Source organism: Bubalus kerabau, chromosome 3 (assembly GCF_029407905.1).
Source record: "Bubalus kerabau isolate K-KA32 ecotype Philippines breed swamp buffalo chromosome 3, PCC_UOA_SB_1v2, whole genome shotgun sequence".
In the NCBI taxonomy this organism is placed as follows: Eukaryota; Metazoa; Chordata; class Mammalia; order Artiodactyla; family Bovidae; genus Bubalus; species Bubalus kerabau.
Window position 1 is genome coordinate 183813947 of NC_073626.1, and position 24054 is coordinate 183838000.

A 24054-nucleotide genomic window follows, 5' to 3' on the forward strand; every position below is an offset into this window, starting at 1 on the left:
CTAGGGCACCCCACTGGGTACAGTTTGAGAGCCTATAGGGGACCCACTTGGAATTCCCATTTGCCAAGTGAGCCAAAGTGAGGATCCAATATCTCCTCTCCCCCATACAGATTGTTGGTTCTGCCAAGATCAGACGAAGAGGAATCTACACTCTGTTCTTCTCTCTACTTGGTGCCCCTGGGAGGAGACATCTGCTCTGGGTGTGTCTGGCACATGTGCCCTCAGCCCTGGCCGAAGGTGGCATGGGACAGTGAAGGAAATGGGGGCACGGTGTAGGGGTCGGGAAGAGGCAGCCAAGGAGTCACTGAGTGGTACAAGAATGGGCCTCCAGGCTCCCTTCTCTCCCCTCTGTGGTCAGAGCCTGGGGTCCTCATCGTCTCACTCAGATCATGTAGTGGGTTGGCCCAAAATTTCATTTCCCATACCATCTTATGGAAAAACCTGAACGAACATTTTGGCATACCTGATATTTATTCTGCCAATCTGTCTGGTGCCTGCTGTGTGCTGGGCAGCCACCTGACACCGGGGAGGTGGTGGTGACTGTCAGACACGATTTCAGGTCCCCGAGGGCCCCACTATAATGGTGGAGGGACAGGGAGACGACCATCACCATGCAGCCAGGTGGGGGCGCTGTGCATCCAGGATAGAGTGGGGATCAAGGAAGGCTTCTCAGAGGGGTTTGTATATGATGAAGCCTGAGGGAGTGAGCTAGCCAGGACAAGACAGGGGAGAGTGCTCCAGGCAGAAGGAACAGCATGCTCATGTCTGACTGCAGCAAGGGAGGAGGAAGACAAAGGAGGCTGGAGAGGTTGCTGCGGAGCTGACAAGTGAAGGATCCCAGGGTGCCGGCCCCGCCGAGGTATACGTACTGTGGCCGCTGGTGTAGTGTTGCAGCTTATCTGTGTACTCCGAGTCAGCACGTTCAAACCCCCGTCTTCTGGAACAAGAGCAAAGGGCTGGAGCCACCTGGAGGCGCCCAGGGAGATGGGAGCCACAGCAGGTGATAGGCAGAGGGTGGGCAGGCCCTGGAAACCACCTCCTTGCCAGAGAATTCCCTGCCGGACCCTTGCCTAGCAGCCTCACCTTCCCTGGTTCCCTCTGCCCCCAGCCCTTCCCACTCCTCCAACTTCAACTCCAGGCTCACTGTTTCCCCTGTCCCCTCTCCAGCCAAGCCCCTTTCAAAGAGCAAAGGCATCTCTGGCTGTGGCCCCTGGTCCCAGAAACCCAGAGGCTTCTGTCCATCTGACCTTAAGACCTAGTCTATTCTATAGTGGGAAGCTCTTGGGACTTCCCTCGTGGTCCAGTGGTTAGAACTCTGCCCTTCCATCTGCAGGGGGCACAGGTTTGATCCCTGGTTGGGGAAATAAGATCCTGCAGGCCGTGTAGTGTGGCCAAAAATAAATAAAGTAGAAAGCTCTAAGGAAGAAGGAACAGTCTCTGCATTAAGTTCAGCAGAAGTCCAGGAACCAGTCCCACTGCTTGCCTTTGCACGTGCTGTGCCAGTCCCTTGGATGCCAGACACCTGGCCCTGTCTGTGTCCCCTCTCTTTCCAGCTACCTCAGCCAGCTGAGCTCCTCAGCTTGCTTCTGGCCCTGTTCATGGAGGGGCTTTTGCTAGAGCAGAAAGTGGGGTGATCTGTACTCCCCTTCACTGTTCCCTGGCTTCCTGCATCATGCAGTCTTTCCTGCCCACTGTTCAGAGCTGTCCCTTTGCGTCCTGCATCATGCAGTCTTTCCTGCCCACTGTTCGGAGCTGTCCCTTTGCGCTGAAGTATTAGTGTCTCGGTGAGCCACCTCCGTGGAGCGTGGACTTGTCCAGGGCAACACCTGACCAAAGGGATGGACTGCCAACTATGGCCGTTTAGGTGGTGGGAGGCCACTTGGGGGTCTCCGGGCCTCCCTGAGCCCCTCCTGCCCCCTCTGGTCATAGACCCTGTTCAGGGATGGCAGAATGGATGGGCAGCCCTCTCGGAACCCAGGCCTGGCCCTGGCAGGGGGACACCACCCACCTGTTACACACGATGGCGATGACAACCACGGCGATGAGGAAGACCAGGCCGGCCGCCGAGGAGCCAATGATGAGTGGCAGCTTCTCCTGGATGCTTGTCTGGTACTCGGCTGGAGAGGAAGCACAGCGCGCTGTTCTCAGCCTGGCTCGGGGGTCACAACCCCCTGCATCCCCACTGCCCTGGGTCTCCTGGGATCCCTACACTCTCTGCCACTCCAGACAGAGCCTCAGGTGGAGAACTGGCTGTTACTACCTCACAAGTAACCTCGGACAAATCCATGAACTGCTCTGGCACTCAGCTTCTCATCTATAAAATGGGCATAATAATGCCTACATCTCAATGTAGATGTGAAAATCAATAAGGAGATCCAACCAGTCCATCCTAAAGGAAATCAGTCCTGAATATTCATTGGAAGGACTGATGCTGAGGCTGAAACTCCAATACTTTGGCCACCTGATGCGAAGAGCTCACTCACTGGAAAAGATCCTGATGCTGGGAAAGATTGAAGGTGGGAGAAGGGGACGACAGAGGATGAGATGGTTGGATGGCATCACCAACTCGATGGACATAAGTTTGAGTGAACTCCAGGAGTTGGTGATGGACAGGGAGGCCTGGCGTGCTGCAGTCTATGGGGTCGCAAAGAGTCGGACACAACTGAGCGACTGAACTGAACTGAATAATAATAAGCTGACACATATACAGAGGCAGGTCAAAACACAGACTCTCAAGCCAAACTCCTTGGGTTTCAGTCCCAGTGGTGCCATTTGCTGTCTGTGTGATCTCTGGTAAAGGGACTTATCTCTGTGGCTCAGTTTCCTCATTTGTAAAGTGGGGAGGATAATAGTTCCCATCATAGGATTTTTGCATAAAACACTTAGAGTGGGACTGCCCTGGTGGTCCAGTAGTTAAGAATGTGCCTGCCAATGCAGGGGACATGAATTCGATCCCTGGTGTGGGAAGACCCCACGTGCCACGGGGCAGCTAAGCCCGTGTGCCACCACTGCGGAGCCTGCCCACGCTAGAGACGGTGCTCCGCAGCTAGAGAAGCCGCTGCAGTGAGGGGCCCACACACAGCAATGAAGAGCAGCCACCGGCTCGCTGCAACTAGAGAAATCCCGAATGCACCAACAAAGACCCAGCCCCAAATAAATAAATACATTAAAAAAAAAGCCCACTTAGAGTAACTTGTAGCACATAGTAAGTACTCAGTACATATTAACTATTATTGTTTTTAAGAGCCTATCATGGGTAGGTATGTACCTTGTGTGATTCTCAGAACAGTTCTATGACGTACTACGTGTAATTATCCCATTTATCAGATCAGAAAACTGAGGCTCGGCAAAATCGTGACTTGCCTGTTTACGCAGTTAGACAGTGGCCAGTGCCAATATTTGAACCCAGGTCTGTTTAACCCAAGGCCATGGGCTTAAGCGAGATAATGTGTAAAATGCACTCAGCATTGGTTCCGGCTCTTGGAAACCCCTCAGTGCATTCTCAATGGCATCAAGATCTTCATTATTTAACACTTTATTTTTATTACTCCTCATTGCCTCCCAGGCAGGAGCCTGCTGAAGTCAAGGACTAGGTCATTTCTGCATCCTTAGCACAAGCACATATTTGTTGAATTAATAAGGATCTTGGGACAGTCCCCCAGTCCCCAGGTCAGTGACCCTCAACCAACATACAAGAGGACCTAGAGAGGTGAAAAACTCTGGCCATGAGGAAGGGGGATTTTACAGAGGAGCTGAGTACTAGAAGTGACGGTGGAGCTATAAGGGAGGATTTTTGTGATAAGACAAGAATTCAGGGGTCCAGGAGCCCCCTGAAATGTTTAACTCGGCACAGGCTGAGGCCTATGTCCAGGGGTTGAAGCAGATGCTAAGGAGGGACGCTGCAGTCTGCTCATAAATATTCTGCTCTGGAGTTTGGCTGGTGGGGAAAAGACCCCCAGACTCACAGCAATGACAAGTATGACCTTAACTCTACTTTGGTGAGCACTAACCATGTGAGGCCTAATGCCAACCCTGTGCTAGAACCTGTACATTTACCCTCTTCCTGACACTAGTTTCATGATGATGCTGATAATGAGTTAGCTCTTATCATCCCCATTTATAAATGGGAAAACTGAGGCTCAGAGAGGTAAGATGAATCACTCAGGACCACACAGCTAGAGCTCAATCAGCTCTGTAATTTCCATCTGTCAGGCATTAGAGCCTGCATTCTTGAACGATGCGGCTTCTGAAAGGTTACTGGAGCAGGAAGGGTGCTTAGAGAACGTGTGGTCCCAGACTCGGAGACACAAGGCACATGGGCTGCAACTTCCCGCTCTCTTGCCCAGGGAAGACATTACTAATGCATCCCAGCACTTCTCCCTGTTGAGTTCAGATGTCGCTTCAGAATGCTTCTCAATCCGACTGCGTGTCATTGGAGTGATGTATGGATAAGATACGTTTGCTCCCTCAGATGGAATATAATACGCTGATTTTTATAGATGAGAAGAAACTGGACCAGGGAATGGAAGTGGCTTGCTCAGAGTAGCTTTGCAAGTTGAGGCTGGGCTCCCAAGGGTCCTGGGAAAGGACATGATGGTAACGGAGGAGTCCATATCCTTTCTGGGCCACAGAAACAGTGCCTGCATATGTGGCTGTTCAGTTGGTATAGTGCATGAGGGTTCTCACCCAGGTTGGAGGGAGAATGACATCTAGAAGAGGGGAGGGAGCCTCTGCTAATTCGCACAAAGGCACTTTATAGACACGGCAGCCCTTGTTCTGTCTGTAGAGTCAAGGCCCTCCTCCTGTGCTCTGGCCCCTGCTTACCTTCGGTCATGGTCTGGAAATACATCTTGCCACTGTAGCGCCCGTAGCCTGCCACGGTGCGTGCCCGCACCTGGAAGACATAGATGGCGCCGGCTTTGAGGCCCTGCACAGTGACCGTGTTGGTGGGGCTTTTTATGGCTGTGGCGTTGTACTCACTCAGCTCCTGCCAAAAAACAGAGAAAACAGTTAGTGAGGCTGTGCCCAGAGTCCACCACCTCCTCCTGCCACTTGGGGGCAGGTCTGGCTACTGGACAAATTCTGTGGTTCCATAGTCTTCACTCCTTCCCTATAACAGAATGACATACCCACATCTTCAGCATATGGTTTGCAACACTTCCCACAAAAGAAGGCAGGAGGTATTTCTTTGCCTCACAGATGGCGAGTTTGCTCCTGTGACTTGGTTTGGCTGCTGGAATATGCTAGAGGACGTAATGCAAGTAGGGGCTTTACAGGCACTTGTTGATTTGACTCGGTCTCCTGGGCTTCTGCCATCTGTCATGGTGAGGCTTAACTTGGGTAACTGCTGCTTCCAGAAGGGGAAACATGTGAAGAAATCCTTGACCTAACTCCTAGGCTGAAACAGCACCACCTCAGTTGACCCAAAGACAAAAACTTATGAGCAGGAAAAACAGCCACTTCTCGTTAGCCGCTGGATTGTTGGAACTGTTTGTTCTGCAGCATCATACCAATAATAGCTGACTAATACACACAGACTGAGTGGCCACTGTGTGCAGACCCTGAAGACGAGGCTGTGAGTTCTTAGAGACAGCAGGGAGAGGGTCCACCTTATTCACATCTGCATTCCCCTCTTTGCCCCATGCCTCAATGGATTAAGTGGAAGGACCCCCATTCAGCCTCAGCATATTTGAGTAAGGCAAGAATTAAGACCCAGAAAGGGGAAATGATGCTCAAGGTCACATATATCAGTTGGCGGCTGCCTTAGGAGTTAAAACCAGGTTCCTGCATGGAACCACCTCACATACGCATGCCTTTGGATACCCAGGACCTGATGTTCCCTCCTTTGAGAGATGCAGAATGCCAATTCTGATCTGAGCACCGCCCAGTGTGACCCGAGGTATCTGGGACTAGACAAAGATCTGGCTGGCGCACTGAGAATGGAGGAGTGCTTGAGTTGAGGCAGATGTTTACCAGCCTCCATGGTGCTTGTTCAGGTATCTGTCAGCTACCCAGAAAACCCTCCCCACATACCCTCTTTGCACTAGACCCTGAGTTGGGCACTAGGGGCCCCCAGTGGGTAAAGCAAAAGCCCTGGCCTCCTTGGGGAGCTCAGTTTAGTAAAGCAAATGGTGCGGAGGTCTTAACGCTTGGAGGATCATGAGCCTCTTTGAGAAACTAATGAAAAGCTATGAACCTTTATGTAGAAAAATGTGTGCCTGAGTGTACATGTCAGGCATGTATATGTCTGGGTACACAGAGCCCTTGAAAACTCTCATGCAACAAATTCGGTGTGGGCAATGTTATTATAGATAGTAATTGTAATTACTATCCTATTACACAATTATACAACTACACTGTAATTACAGCGTTATTATCGTATAGAGGTTAAAACAACAAACTGGAGCCAGACTTTCTGGGTTCAAATCCTGACTCTATGACTTTTGTGATCTTGGGCAAGGTTCTTAACTTCTCTCTGCCTCCTTTACTTCATCTGTATTATGGGGAAGATAATAATAATAGCTACCTCAAAGGATTGTTTAGAGAAAGAAATGAATTGATATGTATGAAAGGCTTACACGGGTGGGGTAAGCACAGTGAGCCCAAGGGCATGTGACCTGGCCTGGGTCGGGGATAGCAGATGAAGCCATGGAAAGCGTCTTGACAAGTGGGGGGAACTGAAATGGAATCTTAATAAATACAAGTCACCCAGGCAAAGAAGGGGAGGGTGGTCCTGGAAAGGAGCAGTAGGTACAAAGGCAAGGAGGTACAAAAAAGCTTGGGATGTGGGGGCAGCAGCAGATACGAAGTCTCTTTACCCGTGCCAGGTTGCCTGCCCCCTCCTCCAGGAAGCCTCCTTGATTTCCCAGCCAGATGTGTCTCCCTCCTCTGAGCCCTGGAACACTTGCTATTGGTACCATAGGAGGGGGTTTCTGCCATCTTCCGTTGCCCTGGGCCCAGGCTTATGTCTCTCCCTTGACAGTAAGCTCCAGAGGGAAGGGGCTATATTTTGTTCCCCTGGACCAGGCACAGGGGCCTGCATGCAGAGTCCTTCCCCAATTCTAGACTTTCCATGACTCGGCTTTTGCTGGTCTCTCCTGCCACATCCCCAGGGTCCTCTAGGCTCCAGACATATGTAGCTGCTTCCCCTTTCCCTGCTGGGGTTGCCAGATTTAGAAAAACAAAACAGAATGCTCAGCTAAATCTGGATTTCAGCTAAACAATGACTAATTTTTAGTAAAGCATGTCCTGTGCATTCTTTGAGGTATACTAAAACGTTAAAAGAAAATTCAAATGTAACCAGGTGTCCTGTATTTTATTTGCCAGTCTGACCTTCCCTGGACACGCTGAGCCTTTGCAAGTGCTGTTGCCCATCTGAACTATACTTTCCTCATTTGTCCGGCAGTTCTCTTACTTATCATTCAAGACTCAACACAGTTACTACCTTGGCTGGGGAAAGTGGAAGTGAAAGTCGCTCAGTCTTGCCTGACTCTTTGCTACCCCATGGACAGTGTCCACGGAATTCTCCAGGCCAGAATACTGGAGTAGGTAGCCTTCCCTTCTCCAGGGGATCGTCCCAACCCAGAGATCGAACCCAGGTCTCCCGCATCATGGGCAGATTCTTTACCAGCTGAGCCATAAGGGAAGCCCAAGAATACTGGAGTGGGTAGCCTATTTCTTCTCCAGGAGATCTTTCTGACGCAGGAATTGAACCGGGGTCTCCTGCATTGCAGGTGGATTCTTTACCAACTGAGCTATCAAGGAAACCTGGGAGCCCTCCCAAATGTCCCAGTCAGAGACTGCAGGTCCATTGTCTCCTCTCCTACCCATCGTTCTGATATAAACGTGTCTTCTCTAAAGCCTGTGGGATCTCTGGGGCAGAGAGCTTGTCTGGCTTATCTCTGGGGCCCTCAGGCTGGGCACACAGTAGGAGCTCACTAACTACTGACATAATAAATGAATGAATATTAATTAAACTGTTAAGACTATTCATTTGTGAAATCTAGGGAGCAGTACCAGATTTGGCCAGTAGGTGCCGTTGTCCAACATGGGATGGCCTCAGGCTCGGAAAAGGGGCTTGGAGTCTGCATACTAGGTGGGTCCCCACTTAAGAGAGGCTAGAAGTTTTTGATTATATGAGGTAGATGGGAGGGAACTGCTAGAGGCATAGTTGCCTTGGGAAGCTGAGGCACTAACCTGAGTGGATCCCTTCTCTAAAACCAGACACAGGACCGAGCAGGGGATTGGTATGTTTGTTAGTTGCTCATTTGTGTCCGACTCTTTGCGACTCCATGGACTGTAGTCCGCCAGGTTCCTCTGCCCCTGGAATTTTCCAGGCAAGAATACTGGAGTGGGTTGCCATTTCCCCCTCCAGAGGATCTTCCCAACCTAGGGATCCATCCCGGGTCTCCTGCATTACATACAGATTCTTTACTGTCTGAGCCATGCAGGGGACTGGAAGTCATTTCAGATGCCAGTTCTTCCATTGCTTTGCATTATAATCTTGGGAGAAACCCTTCACTTCTCTAAGCCCCTGTTTTCTGTTCCGGAAAATGGAGCAATAAATGCCAATTTTTCAGGGTTGTTGTGAAGATAAAATTTGATCAGGCAGTGCTTGGCACACTGGAGATACTGTCTAGAGCCATCAATTTCCTCCCCTCTCCCCACTCTCTTTTTTCTCGCTCTTTGAAGTTCCATTATCTGAATAAAGATTAAGCAACGATGGATTATGGGAAGAAATTTAGTATGAAATTCACTAGCACTTAGTTTGAGGCCGTACACAGTGGACCAATGAGGCACGGGTACATTTATTAAGCCCTCCCAGTCTCAGCGTTCTCATCTCTAAAGTGGAATAACACCACTATATACTATACAGAGTGGCTGTGGAAGTTTAATAGGAAAAAATGGGCAAAGCTTTTAGCATAGACAAGCCTATGGTCTTCCCGGTAGTCATGTACAGATGCAAGAGTTAGATCATAAAGAATGCAGAGTGCCGAAGAATCAATGCTTTTGAACTGTGGTGCTGGAGAAGACTCTTGAGAGTCACTTGGACAGAAAGGAGATCAAAACAGTCAATCTTAAAGGAAATCAACCCTGAATATTCATTGGAAGGACTGACGCTGAAGCTGAAGTTCCAATACTTTGCCCACCTGATGCAAAGAACCGACTCATTGGAAAAGACCCTGATTGCTGGGAAAGATTGAGGGCGGGAGGAGAAGAGGGTGACAGAGGATGAGATGGTTGGATGACATCACTGATTCAGCGGGCATGAACTTGGGACAGAGAAGCCTGGCATGCTGTAGTCGACGGGGTCGGAAAGAGTTGGCCACAACTTGGCAACGGAACATCCACTAACACACAAAAGAGTGAACGGAGGCTACCGCCATCATGGTTATCATCAACATGTGATAGAATAAGCCTTCACCAATGTTCATTAAATGAATGAGTGCATGCAAAAGTGAGTGAGTGAACAAGCATCTCCATGCCGCTACTGCTTCAGGTACACTCGGCAACAACCTGAGTGCAGCTTGGCCTTTCATGGTTCACCCCCTCCTCCCCCCACCTTTGCTCGCTCTCTCTGGAATATCCTTCCCTTCCACTTCTGCCAAGTAGACGTTTCTGTTGAATAAACACATAAATTGATGTGGCCTACGCGGGCCCATCCGCCTCACAAATGAGTCTTCTTGAGCTCTTGGGGGAGCCGAGGGGAGTGTGAACCTGTGTGCTTTGGGGCGGCTGCCAAAGGAGGCCACCTCCCCTGGGACGCCGGAGCCAATGGGAGCGGCCCGCCCCGGTCTGGCTAACGCCATTCGTCAGCGGCATCCAGAAGCCTTCCTGCGAAGCGGTTGTCCGCTCCGGGCTCCGGGCAGGCTGGGAAATCCCCGTAGAGCTGGGGAAAGGCCAAGCGAGAACCCGCTCCAAAAGAGCCCTTTCTGAAGAAGGCCGGGAGGAGGGGGAAGGCTGGGGGGTGGGGCCCACACGGGACGGCAGGGCTCGGTTCGGACTTCCCTACCTGGGAGGAAGAAATCGATGGCAGGCACCAGGAGGACTCTGAAGTGCTGGTGAGAGCCGGCTTACCTAGAAATAAATCCCCCGCCCCGCCCCCGCTCCCAGCAGACTGGCCGCGCCTCCCCTAGTGGGGCTGATTCGGGAAGGCAGAGGTGGTGCGGGGATGTCACAGCCCTACCTGAGGGCCCAGGGGCAGAAACCCCTCTTGATTCTCCTCCTACCCTTCTGCTGGTGTCTCCTCTGAGACGTTCATCCACAACTTTTTCTTTCTCTCCTTAAACCCTGCCATTCTCCTGGATCCTAACCTTTCACTTCCGTGTGTCCTCTGCACACTTGGCTGCACACTTGTCTGTCCTTGACTTCACCTCCCTACCCCTGGCAAAGAATTCTCCTGCCAATGCAGGAGACGCAAGAGATGCGGGTTCAACCCCTGGGTCGGGAAGATCCCTGGAGGAGGAAATGGCAGCCCATTCCAGTATTCTTGCCTGGAGAATCCCATGGACAGAGGAGCCTGGCGGGCTACAGTCCATGGAGTCGTAAAGGGTCAGACACGACTGAGCAACTAAGCACATATACCCCTGGCAAGTACCGAACCTATACCTGCAAATCACAAAACCTGCATCTGTCCCGAGGAAGAGGCACCACCGTCCACCAGGAGTCCTCCTTCACGTTTCCCTGGTCCTCTGAGCTCCGAAATACTGGTTGAATTGGTCAGCTCCTCATACCTCTGCTGCCAACCCTCCAACTCCACACCACGATCATCTCCCACTTGGTATCCCATGAGAGCCCTGTGCTGGGTCTACCTGTGTCCCTGGGAACCCCTTGCAGTCTATTCTCCATGTGGCAAGTTATAGGAATCTTTAAAGCAATATGAATCAGATCACATCATTCCAAAATCTCCTGATGGCTTCCTATCAGACTCTATCAAATTGAATCCAGACCCTAAAGGCCTGGAAGACCCACCACAACCCAACCCGCCTCCCTCCCCAAGCTCCTCCCCTCCTGATCTCTCTCTTGTTCCCGTGACTCTTCACTCTCTTCTTTGTTCGCTGAATGCTGCTAGCACATTCCTGCCCTGGGGCCTTTGCACAGGCTGTTCTTGCTGCCCAGAAAAACCCCACCCTCATCACTTGTCTGGGGAACTCCTAGCATCTTTCAAGCTTCTGCTCAACTGTCACTTAAATGAAGACTTCCTCTCATCCACGCCAGAATTATGGGTATTTCCTTGGTGTCCCCCCGAAAACTTTGCTGGCTTTTCTATGGCTTGTATCACATCTTGTCTAATGGCTGTGTCTGCACCTGTCTTTCCCCCTGGACTGTGAAGTCTTCCATCTCCAGTCACATCCACAACTCAGTTAGAATTGGACATGGAACAACAGACTGGTTCCAAGTAGGAAAAGGAGTACATCAAGGCTGTATATTGTCACCCTGCTTATTTAACTTATATGCAGAGTACATCATGAGAAATGCTGGGCTGGATGAAGCACAAGCTGGAATCAAGATTGCCGGGAGAAATATCAATAACAGATATGCAGATAACACCACCCTTATGGCAGAAAGTGAAGAAGAACTAAAGAGCCTCTTGATGAAAGTAAAGAGAGTGAAAAAGTTGGCTTAAAACTCAACATTCAGAAAACTAAGATCATGGCATCCAGTCCCATCACTTCATGGCGAATAGATGGGGAAACAGTGGAAACAGCAGCTGACTTTATTTTTTTGGGCTCCAAAATCACTGCTGATGGTGACTGCAGCCATGAAATTAAAAGATGCTTGGAAGGAAAGTTATGACCAACCGAGATAGCATGTTAAAAAGCAGAGACATTATTTTGCCAATAAAGGTCTGTCTAGTCAAGGCTATGGTTTTTCCAGTAGTCATGTATGGATGTGAGAGTCGGACTGTGAAGGAGGCTGAGTGCCGAAGAATTGATGCTTTTGAACTGTGGTGTTACAGAAGACTCTTGAGAGTCCTTTGGACTGATCCAACCAGTTAATCCTAAAGGAGATCAATCCTGGGTGTTCACTGGAAGGACTGATGCTGAAGCTGAAACTCCAATACTTTGGCCACCTGATACGAAGAACTGACTCACTGGAAAAGACCCTGATGCTGGGAAAGATTGAAGGCAGGAGGAGAAGGGGACGACAGAGGATGAGATGGTTGGATGGCATCACTGACTCAGTGGGCATGAGTTTGGGTAAACTCCAGGAGTTGGCGATGTACAGGGAGGCCTGGCGTGCTGCGGTCCATGGGGGTGCAAAGAGTTGGACATGACTGAACCACTGAACTGAACTGAACTGTGAAGTCTTCAGGTCTCCAGGCAAGCTTGGTTACTCTGAGTGAACCCGGCATCCAGCTCAGGGCCCAGTCCAAAGCTGATGACAGTGAATGCTGAGTGAACCAACGTCTGTCTCCCCATTGGCAGAGCCAAGCTGCCTCTTTCTGCACCCAGGCCCTGGGAGGAGGGGCTGACAGCTGTACCTCAGGTCTGCCCCGCTCTCATCACTTGTGCCTAGAATTCTCCATCAGAGTCTGGTCCTATCCACTTCTTAACAGTCATCCTAGAACAACTCTGGGAGAAAACTGGGAGGCAGGAGGGCCAGGTGAATAGTAAGAGCAGAGCGTTAAATCCTTGCTCCGCCACATAGCAGCTGGGTGCTCTTGGACAGGTCACACAACTCCTTGCCTCAGTTTTCCCTCCTGTCTAATGGGATGAATCGCACTGCTGCGAGGAGGAATGGGGTTACCAGAGGTGGTATGCTCAGCACATAGTGAGTGCGCAGGGAAGGTGAGCAGGTGATAACTGCGGCGGCTGCAGGGCCTGCTGGTCCTGCCACCCCTGGTAGGGGCCGGGGGATGCCTGGGCAGCAGCAGAAAGTAGGGCAGAGCTGCCTCGGGTTCATACCTCCGTCAGCCTCCCCAGCCCCTCCCATCTCGGTAGGAAATGGGTCGTAGGCAGGACCTGCACTGGGATTTCTCATTTCCGCTCCCATCTTTGGGGACAAACAATTTCAGTTTCATTTAATCATAAAGCTTCTTAATTAGTTTTTTTTTTTTTTTTTTTTTTAAATTCTGGGCTGTTAAGCTAACTCTGCCAGAGGGGGTGGGAAGGCTGGCTTGTGCAAAGCCAGGGGCTTCCTCGGCCTGAGAGCAGTTGGTCCAGCCACCCTGGGAGCTGGGTGCCCAGCTCCTTCAAGCCTCTCCATGGTCCAGCGAGGGAGAAGCTGATTGCCTCCCGTCATCTGGGCTCAGGCCATCCAGTAACACCTGGAGTGCCTACTGTGTGCCAGGAGGGGAACATGGCAGAGACAAGGCAAGGACTCCACCCTCCACCAAGACTGCAGGAAGGAATTCACTCACTTGTTCATTTGCCCAACACTTATCAAGTGTCTCCTTGGAGGCAGCCCCAGGGCCCCGGGAGAATGCGGTGAACGGGACAGTTGTGGTCCCTGGTCTCTTGGAATGCAGTGCTGAGAGGAGGGGATGAGCAAGGCAATGATCACAAGCCAGCTGGGTGAGGTTGGACAGATGTTTGCTGAACCTCCGAGACTCACCAGAGTTCAGCTGAGCCAGGAGTTAACAGAGTGGAAGGGCTGGGCAGGGCCTCAGAAGGCGGGGCTCCAGCCTGGCTGGCTGAAACTGCCTCCATCTCTCTTCCTTTCAGTCAGGGAAAGCTTTTCCATCCTTTTCTATTTCCCAGTGGGCTTACTCTTAACTAGTGTACTTCCTATAGTCATTTACACCTTAGTCTGAATGAGGGCCCGGTGACCCCTTTCTCAGGAGTCGTCTCTGTGGCTCCCTGGGACGGCCTCAGGGGGCAGATAAGAAAGCCATCAGTCAAGAGTTCCCTGGGCCTCTGATGTTCAGCTGCCCTCTCCCCCACCGCCTCTGTACTGGGCAGCCTCCACATTCAGATATGCTGAGCTCACCTGGTCTTATATAGCCCTTGCTCACCAAGAGGCAGGCAGGGCAGGAAAGGGAGGAAGGGAAAGCATACTCAGTACTCATCTCTGCTGAGGGCCAGACCGTGCTGGGCACCACACCTGCCTTTTCTCCTTCACCTGCACAGCGACCCCCCTACCTGAGAAAGGTGGTCTCATTTGTATTTGACACGAGAGGGGACTGAGGCTCAGAGAAAGATGCCTGCACAAGGTCACACACAGCTGCTTAGGGATGGAGCTGCGGTTTGAACCTACAGTTCCTCATTCCTTGTCCAGAGCTCTTTCTTCGACACCATTGGCTTCCAACCCTGAGTCCCTGAGGGAGTCGTGGGGGTCTGATTTAAAAGCTCAGGGAGAGATCCCTGTCCCCCTACAAAGGGCACGCAGGCAAATGCACACAGGTGTGTTAGCTGGAATCAGAGCTGCGTGGGCAGGAGGTTCCGTCCTCTCCCCCTGTATGGAAGCTCTCTTGAGCAGTTCCAAACCTCTGCTTCAGGATGGATACACAATTAATTGGAACTTCAGAAATGCAGCTTTTGGGAAAACCAGTTTTCAGAACATCAGGCCCTTCAGGGTCCAGATGAAAGGGGTCTCAGTGGGGAAAGGGCCGTGACCACTGCATTTAACTGATTGTGCCCTGATGCCCAAGACCAGAAAAGCAAGACTCAGAGAAGTCAAGGCACCCGCCTGAGGTCTCACAGCCAGGGAGGAGCGGAGCTGAGGCCAGGGCTCTTTCTGCTTCACTGGCCTGCCTCGTCTGGCTGGATGGTAGAAGCCCAGAGACCAGCCTGCATGAGGTGGGCGGGGTGGGGGCAGCACCCAGGAACACAGGTACCTTCTCATAGTACTGCAGCTCATAATCCAGGATGACGCCATTGGGCTGGTCGGGCTGGGACCACGAGAGGGTGATGCTGTCCACGGTGCGGCTCACCTGGTGCATGATGGACACGGCCGAAGGAGCTGAAAGAGAGGTCAGAAGTCAGGGGTCGGGGCAGGCATGAGAAGGTGCAGCTTCTGACCCAACCTCAAAGGTGCCCAGACAATAGACAGCTGTGGGACCAGAGAGGGAAAGGCATCCAGCCTAAGTCACACAGCCAATCTGCAGGAGATAACAGTACAGGGCCACAGGTGCTGCCCTCACGGGGCACCTTTAGGTTACAGACGCCGGCAGCTCCAGCCACACCTGTGGATGCTCAGCCACATCAGCTCAAGACAGAGGCGTCCTTCTCTGATCTGGCTCCAAGTGGGTTGGACTAAATGTCATTCATTCTCTCTCGAAGCTCACAGTCTATGGAGTCCCTAGACATGGTGATGGGGCTCCGGAACAGGGAAGCAGAGAAGGTGGGAGATTCACTCATTCCTTCAACAAATTTGCATCGAGTGCCTCCTGGGTGGCGGGATATATCGAGGAATAAAACTGACCACCAAAAATAAGTATATGAAAATAAATTCATTCACGTCAATGTGTGGCAAAAACCACCAGAGTATTGTAAAGTAATTAGCCTCCAATGAAAAGAAATAAATTAATTTTAAAAACAAAAAAGTTAAAACCAACCAATCAATCAATTCATAGCTACTCTGGAAAAGTTTGGTGGTTCCTTAAAAAGTTAAACATAGAATTACCCTATGATCCAGCTATTCCAGTCTTAATCACATACCCCAAAGAACTGAAAGCGAATATTTGTATATAAATGTTTACAGTAGTACTATTCACAACAGCCAAAAGGTGTGCTGTGCTCAGTCTATCAACAGAGGAATGAATAAACAAGTTGTGGCGTTCACATAGAACAGAATATTACTTAAGCATAAAGGAGAATGAAGCACTGTCATATGCTATGATGAAGATGAACCTCAAATCTGTGCTAAGGGCAGATGTCGATTGTATGGAGTAGATAAGGTGACAGACAGTAAGTAGATTGTGGTTGCCAAGGGTTGGTGAGGGGGCATGGGCAGTGCTGGGCATGGGGTCTTCTTCTGGGGTGATGAGAATGTTTTGGCACTAGGTAGAGGTGCTCGGAGAAGGCAATGGCATCCCACTCCAGCACTCTTGCCTGGAAAATCCCATGGACGGAGGAGCCTGGTAGGCTGCAGTCCGTGGGGTCGCTAGGACACTTTTCACTTTCATGCATTGGAGAAGGAAATGGCAACCCACTCCAATGCTCTTGCCTGGAGAATCCCAGGGATGGGGGAGCCTGGTGGGCTGCCGTCTATGGGGTCGCACAGAGTCGGACACAACTGAAGTGACTCAGCAGCAGCAGCAGCAGCAGAGGTGCTAAGCGCCCGCATTGTGACTGTACCGCGATGTCACTGAGCCGTGCACGTCAACATGTTAATTGCACGTTACGGGAACTTCACCCATCCCTCCCTGCAGCGCTGCCAGTGCCCTCACGGAGGGAACTTAGATCAAGGAGACAAGAAGTCACAGGAGGTTGTGTTTGGCGCTAGAAGGACCCTTAGAAATAATTTAGTCCCATTCCTTCATTTTACAGATGTGGAAACTGAGGTCTGGAGAGGGTTGTAAGCTGCCCTGGGGTCACAGTGAAGTCAAGCTCACAGCCCTTTCCTTGATTCCTTCTCTCACAGAGCATGCCTCCCACCCGTGCTTGTTGCCTTCTTCTCAAATGGAAGGAACCTGCACAAAGCGCCTACGTCGTGATGGCCATGGCCCTGGACCCTTCACACGCGTGTGTCCTGAGCTGATTGTCGGCGAGGGGGCTGTATTAGCCCCACCAACAGGTGCAGCTCCCGAAGCTCAGAGCCACACAAGGCTTCCTGAGGTCACACAGCCCGTCTGTGGGGGAGCTGGGGTCTGAGCCCAGGCCTGCTGCTCCCAGAGCAGGGTTCATCCAGGAGTCCTGGCCTGGTTCTTCCCTATGGTGTGGCTGAAGTGGGGAGCCCCCTTGGCTCTCTGGGCCTGAGGTTTTCATGGTCCCAGGAGGGGCTGAGGACTTGCCAGGGGTTGGGGAGCACCTCCTGTAGTCTCTCCTGCCTCCTGGGCGGGTCCATGACAAGCGGATGCCATCTCCACCATCTTGGCAATTCCTACAGGAGGCTGAGGCTGACTCTTCTCCCACCCAAATCCTGCTTTGCAGGGTGGCCACACTGACAGGAGCATAGACCAGGGAGGGGTAGGGGCTCCTGGAGGATGAGCATCGCCTGTTTCCTGCCCTGTCTCTGCCCTTTTGTCCCCCAGGGGAAGGGAACAGTTTCTGAGTCAGAAGACTCAGCGCCTGCTCTCTGGCCGGCTGCTAACTGACTGCCCTATGAGCTGCAGGCTATTAACATCCCCAGTTTATAGATGGAGAAACTGAGGCTTGGAGCTATTCAGTGATCTGCTCATGCGTGGCTCATGCAGCCAGGCAGTGGAGGGCTGACTCTTGAAACTGGTGGCTCAGGCTCCTCACCAGCACAGCTCTGGTTACCATGAGATCAGCCTGGTTCCAACCAGGCTGGGGCAACCTTGGCAGGCAGCCCTCCTCTCTGGATCTGGTTCCTTCTCTGCAGCGTGGGCACAGCTGGAAGATCCCAGAGAGCTTGCAGCTCAAATGCTCCCTGCCTGTCCTTCCTGGTTGACCCTGGTCCTGGAGTTGCATCAGCCCAGGAGGGGCCAGCGTGGGCCCGAGCAGGTCCAGGCTTCCCTCCAGCACCTCAAGGAGCTGCGAAAAATGGGTCCGAGACATGCTAGAAGGGGCGGCACCACTCACGGTACTTGGACCCTGGCCCAGGTGTCCCTGTAGTCCTCTGTTCTTTCTGCATCCGCCCTACCCCCCAGGGAGGGCCATCTGTCCCTCAGCTCAGCTTCTTGTCCCGCCAGGGGGCAGCAGTCCTCTTGGGAAGATTAGAGACCTGGCTCCCTGCAAGGAGATCCAACCTGTCAATCCTAAAGGACATCAGTCTTGAATATTCATTGGAAGGACTGGTGCTGAACTCCAATACTTTGGCCACCTGATGCGAAGAGCTGACTCATTGGAAAAGACCCTGGTGCTGGGAAAGATTGAAGGCGGGAGGAGAAGGGGATGACAGAGGATGAGATGGTTGGATGGCATTACGACGTGATGGACATGAGTTTGAGCAAGCTCCGGGAGTTGGTGATGGACAGGGAGGCCTGGCATGCTGCAGTCCATGGGGTCTCAAAGAGTTGGACATGACTGAGCGACTCAACTGAACTCCCTACAGTTTCCTCCTCAGTCAAACAAGGAGACTCTGTCTTCCTTGTTCCTGCCTCACTAACCAGTGTTTATTAAGCACCTGGCAACCCACTCCAGTGTTCTTGCCTGGAGAATCCCAGGGACGGGGGAGCCTGGTGGGCTGCTGTCTATGGGGTCGCACAGAGTCGGACATGACTGAAGTGACTTAGCAGCAGCAAGCTGGGCACTGTGTTAAGCCCTTGACATTCACGAACCCATTTAATCCTCACAGCTACCTGTGAAGCAGATCTCCTTCAGCCCATTTAGCAGATGGGAAAACAGAATCACAGTAAAGTGACTTGCCTGAAGCTACATAGATAGTAAGCGGCCAGACAAAGCAACATACAGTCATGCTCCATGAAGTCACTTGAAGGGTTTTCAGGGCTGTGTGCATGGGTATAATCATAACAAGGATAAAGCCGCTGACCTAACTCTGAGAGCTCATTCTGTGCCACGCCCTATTCCAGGCACTCAACGCCTATTAACACAGGCCTGGAAAATCCCAGGGACGGAGGAGCCTGGTGCGCTGCAGTCCCTGGGATTGCAGAGTCAGACACGACTGAGCGATTTCACTTTCCCTTTTTACTTTCATGCATTGGAGAAGGAAATGGCAACCCACTCCAGTGTTCTTGCCTGGAGAATCCCAGGGATGGCGGGGCCTGGTGGGCTGCCGTCTACGGGGTCGCAGAGTCGGACATGACTGAAGCGACTTAGCAGCAGCAGCAGTAGCAGCAGAGACTTCCCTGGTGGTCCAGTGGTCAAGACTCTGTGCTCCCAAGGTAGGGGACATGGATTCAATTCCTGGTTGGGGAACTAAGATCCCACATGACAAAACAAACAACTCCCTCCCACCCCCTAAAGAACCAGACACAAGTGTAACACAGAATTCTTACAACTGCCCCATGAGCTGGGGGCTATTAACATCCCTAGTTTACAGATGGAGAAACTGAGGCTTGGAGCTTTTTGGTGACCTGCTCAAGGCTCATGCAGCCAGGCAGTGGAGGACTAGCCCTTGAACTAGCCTTCAGGCTCTTCACCAGCGCGCCTCTGGTTACCATGAGATCAGCTTGATTCCAAGCAAATGCTCACGGGAAATTAACAAGGAAATTGATGGACCCCTGGGGAGGTGGGTGTGATCAGAGCTCTCAGTGTCTGGGTTTCCTCATCTGCAAAGTGAGCCTAATGGTTACACGTTTGGGGGCTGTTATGAGGAGGAATGAGTGGAAACACTTCAGGTGCTCAGTGTGGTGCCCGGCACATGGTCAGCACTGTGAGTGGGGGTGTCACTGGGCACTGGCCACTGAGCAGCTGACCTGCATTTTGTTCGAGCCTCTCAATAACAGTGCGGGATGAGGGTTAATAGCTGCAATTTGCAGAAGAGGAAACTGAGGCAGGAGATGTGGGTTTGATCCCTGGGTTGGGAAGATTCCCTGGAAAAGGAAATGGCAACCCACTCCAGAATTCTTGCCTGGAGAATCCCATGGACAGAGGATCCTGGCAGGCTACAATCCATGGGGTTGCAAAGAGTCACACATGACTGAGCGCGTGCGTACACACACACAGGCTCAGAAAGGCACGATGACTTCAAGGTCACACAGCTAGTGAGGTGCTGAGCTGTGTCTGGAGACTTGTTCCCAAGACTGCCCTCTCATTTGCCCAGGCCAGAGTCTTCTGGGGCCTGCAGGCTTGGAGAATCCAGATGCAGTGGGACAAATAGTTTCAGGCCAGGCAGAGGGACGGGACTGCAGAGGCAGGTGGGGGCCAGACCTCCAGACTTAGGAGTGGCTTTATCCCCAAGGCACTGGGAAGCCATAGGACTGCAGCAGGGAGCAACACATACAAAAAGGCAGGCCCACAGCTAACGCCTGACACTGCCTTATTCACTCCACGCCAGGCACTTTGGCAAATGCTTTACATCAGTTAACTCATTCAACATTCACAGCAACCCAATAAGGCTGGTATTATTGCTATCCCCATTTCACAGATGAGGAAGCGGAGGCACTGAGGTATGAGGTAAACTGGCCCAAAGTTACCAAGCCGTGGAGCTGGGATGTGAACCCAGGCCCACGCACGTCTAACATCTCCTGCCCTCTCTGCTGGCTGCGGCTGAGGCAGGCTGACCACAGAGGTCTGGAGGCCAGGGGGTCTCAGCGGGCCTCTGAGGACAGCATGGCCCACTGCCCACCCGGCCGCCCTGGCTCTGGGCGCTCAGCTGTTAGTGGAGGCAGGTCGCCCACGGCCAGGGGGGTCTGGGTTTGGTGGGCTTAGCTGGTAGGCTTGGGTTACAGGCAGCGAACCCGGGCTCTGATCCCATAAGCCCAGTCACCCTGGGTGTGGCAGGGAGGAGGCATTCGCCGGGAAGACGATCAAGGCGGGCCAGCGAGGGCTGGCCTTTCTCCTGGAATCTGGGGGATTAACGGTGGAGAAAAGGGAACAGCTGGACGATTCCCCGTCCCTCCTGGCTGCCCGCCGCCCACCCTGAGGTGTCAGGTTGCCCTGTGAGTCGCTCTTTAGGGAATTCTGGTATTTTCAATTACCAGCCGGGCACACCGGCAGGAGGATGGGGTCAGGGGCGCCCCGTGACCCCTGCAAGAAGATGGAGCCCCAGGGAGCAAGCACAAAAGAGGCTTGCGGGGGTCGAGAGGGGACGGGGGAGGCCGGCCAGGCAGGGCCTTGCTCAGTGGGAGCAGGTGGTCAGGGGCCCCGCTGCCCCCAGCGAGCCCTGGGGGAAGCTTCCAGTCTCTTCCTCAGCCGAAACCTGGAGAAGGAGCCTTTCCTTCCGCGAGCCTCTTTCTCCCCCAGGGCATGAAGGAATAGGAGGAGGGGGTTTCTGGGGTCTTCTGGGACTAGCGTCCTTTGACAGGCAGGAGGTCAGGAGGCCTGGGAGAGGGTGTGGGTTTGGGTCTCATTCAGTGCTGAGCTCTAAGGAAGGAGACCCCTACTTGGCCTTTGCCCTTTCACCAGAAGACCCCATGAGCTTAGATGGGCGGGGGAAGAGTCGCTGGCACTGGGGGGTCAGAGACGCCACCCCAAACCCCAGACTCTCAGACCCCACTGCCTCCCTGATATCTTCACACGCCCTCCGTGGATTCCACCAGGAATAAAACCCACGGGCTCCCAAGCGCCACCCACGCTGGCTGCCTCTCTGTCCCTGATCACACTGAGGTCATTCTTGCCTCGGGGCCTTGGCCTCACAGTGTTTCTGCCCGGAAACCTCCTCCCCCAGCTCTTCCATGACCAGCGCCTCCTAGTCATTCAGGTCTCAGCTAAACCATCACCTTCTCAGAGCAGCCCTGCCTGACCATCAGCCCGGCCTCAGTCACCGACCAGGCCACATGCTCTTTTCTTTATAGCGTGAAGACCATCTTCTCTGCAGACGGGGGCCCAGTGGCTCTTATTCAGTCTATCCCTAGTGCGTGGAACAGTATGTAGCTCAGAGCAGGCACTCGGTCAATACTTGGTGGAGGAAGAAAGGAAGGAAGAGGAGAGGAGGAAGGATGGGGAGGCTGGCTCTCATTTTTTAGCCCTTCAGCAGCCTGGGTGAGTCCACTGACCTTGGGGTACAAGGTCAGCATCCAGGAGAAGGCAATATGGCTTGTGTGAGGCATGCGTGCTTAGTGGCTCAGTCGTGTCCAACTCTTTGCAACCCTATGGACTGTATCCTGCCGGCTCCTCTGTCCATAGGATTCTCCAGGCAAGAATACTGGAGCGGGTTCCCATGCCCTCCTCCAGGGGATCTTCCCGACCCAGGGATCGAATCTGCATCTCTTAGTCTCCTGCATTGGCAGGTGGGTTCTTTACCACTAGCGCTGCCAGGAAGCCCTTTTCACATAATAGCTATTGTGTTTTGGAACTGGTAATCTGAGGGACATATTTTGGAGGGGAAAAAAAGTTGGTCCAGGAGATACTGTTATTCTTTTTCTTAAAGCTGAGAAAAACCTCCTGTCTGGGGCGGCAGCTGGCAGTTCACCTGCTCATTCACTCTTCCCTTGACTCACTGTCGATTTAGCTGTATCCACCTGGTGCCACACAATCAGACAGAGCCCATTTTACAGATGAGGAAAGAGAGACTCAGATCAATGTCTCCTGCCTGGTGTGTCTCAGCTCCCAAGCAGTGGGGCTGGGATCAGGACCCAGGTCTGTCTGACTTGGAAACCCAGGTTGTTTTTTCCTCCTGGTTGTCTGGCCCTCTCCACAAGTGTGATCTGAGCAGGCTGAGGTCCAGTTCTGGGCTTCATGTTGTGGAAACATCCAATGGTCCACCCCTAGTGGGCTGCTCAAGCACCCTGATCTCATTTGAGGCCACTCAGTGGGAACCGGTCCCATGCCAGCATCTGGACTAGCAAGGTGGGAAGAGCCTGGACCTCGAATCAGGGGACCTAACTCAGCCTGCTGTGGGGACAGTGGCAAGGATGCTGGCAAGGTTAATAAAGATCTGTATCTAACGTGTTTAGCATAGGACATGGCCCAGAGTAAAGGATCGGGGGACATCAGCCATGTGTCACTGTCTGGGCCGCTCAGACTCTCAAACAGCACTGTGAGTAGCTGAGTGCTTAGCAAAGGATCGTGAACAGTGGTGGCGATGATGGAAGAGGGGAGAAGGAGCAACAGCCAGGGTTCAGGTCCCATCGCTTATGCTCAGCTGACACTATTACTTCAGCTACCCCTTTCTCTGAGCCCCGGTATCTCACCTGTAAAATGGGTTGTGGCAGACAGTATCCACTGCCTACCAAATATCCATTCTTCCTTTCTCAAATTAACAGAATCCTGGTTCTTCACTGGGCACATTCTTCCTTAATAAAAGCTTACACTTTCTCAAGCTTTTCGGCAGCTAGAAGTGGCCATGTAACAATGTGCTTGCCAATGAGCGATAAGCTAAAGTGTGGGACTTCTAGAGAGTCTCTTTAAAAAGAAGGGGCCCTACCCTTGTCACTTTTCTTCTTCCATCTTGCTGCCTGGCATATGGATGTGAGAGCTGGAGCTCTTGCAGCCATTTTGGGCTACAAGGACAAGAACCTGTGTGCTGAGGAGTCTGACTCTCTAATGATTCCACCCAGTTGCCCTAACTCCTATTTTCTGACCTCCTTTACACATAAGAAAAATAAATCTCCATTTGGTCTAAGCTACTATGTAGACTGGTTGTATTAATTGCCTCTCTGTATCTACAACCTTTGTCCTAGAATTTATATAATCCCCCTCTGGCAACGGCTTTGGGCTTGGCTGTGCGACTTGCTCTGGCCAGTGGAATTTAAGTAAATATAATATAAGCAGAGGCTTGAAAAAGCCCTCCCATGTATCTGATGGCCGTGAGAACAGACCCAGGCTGACCTGTTAGAGGCTGAGACATGTGGGGCAGACTTGTTGCCCCAGCGGTCCTCGCCAGGACCATTCTTGACTAGCTCACAGTGCTCCACGCCAAACATGCAATAGAGCCCTGACAAAATCCAAAGAACTGCTGAGATACCCGGAGTAGCTGGAGCGCGAACATATGAAAGCTTCCCGCCGAGACCCATCCAGCCAGGGGACTCAGGAGCTAGATAAGTGCTTCTTGCCTTTATGGTTGATTGTTAAACAGCCTTACTGTGGCAGTGGCTATCTATTCTTTTTCTTGCTCTCATAGGCAGCCAAACCAATCTTAGCCGAGAGTCTGGGCGGGCAAGGCCTCCCCCTGCAGAACGCTTGAGAGGATGAAAGAGGTTGATGCGTGCAGAGGGCTCGGCCCGGGGAGGGAAGTGCCCTCTCCCTCTCTCTTCCTTTCCCCAGGCATGGGCCTCGCTGGGGGTTCTCTTGTCCTGTCTCTTTCTGATCCTCTCCACCCCTAGAGAGAGAAGTAGGTGAGCACTTGCTCATGCCAGTTCTGGAGACCAGCCACTCTGTGCCCGCTCTGCAGGAGGGTGAAAGGATCAGAGGCGAACACGGCTGG

General features: G+C 52.3%; 1 protein-coding gene across 1 annotated transcript in view; it reads right to left on the reverse strand.

Moving 5' to 3' along the window:
• The window catches only part of EPHB2 (EPH receptor B2), a 139578-nt gene that overhangs the window by 22067 nt on the left and 93457 nt on the right, over positions 1-24054 (reverse strand). Inside the window, exons 5-8 of the mRNA XM_055574203.1 lie at positions 14780-14904; positions 4825-4987; positions 2009-2117; positions 870-934 (exon numbers count right to left, since the gene is read on the reverse strand). Of these exons, the coding sequence (XP_055430178.1) occupies positions 870-934; positions 2009-2117; positions 4825-4987; positions 14780-14904 (462 nt within the window). The remainder of the gene's footprint in view (positions 1-869; positions 935-2008; positions 2118-4824; positions 4988-14779; positions 14905-24054) is intronic.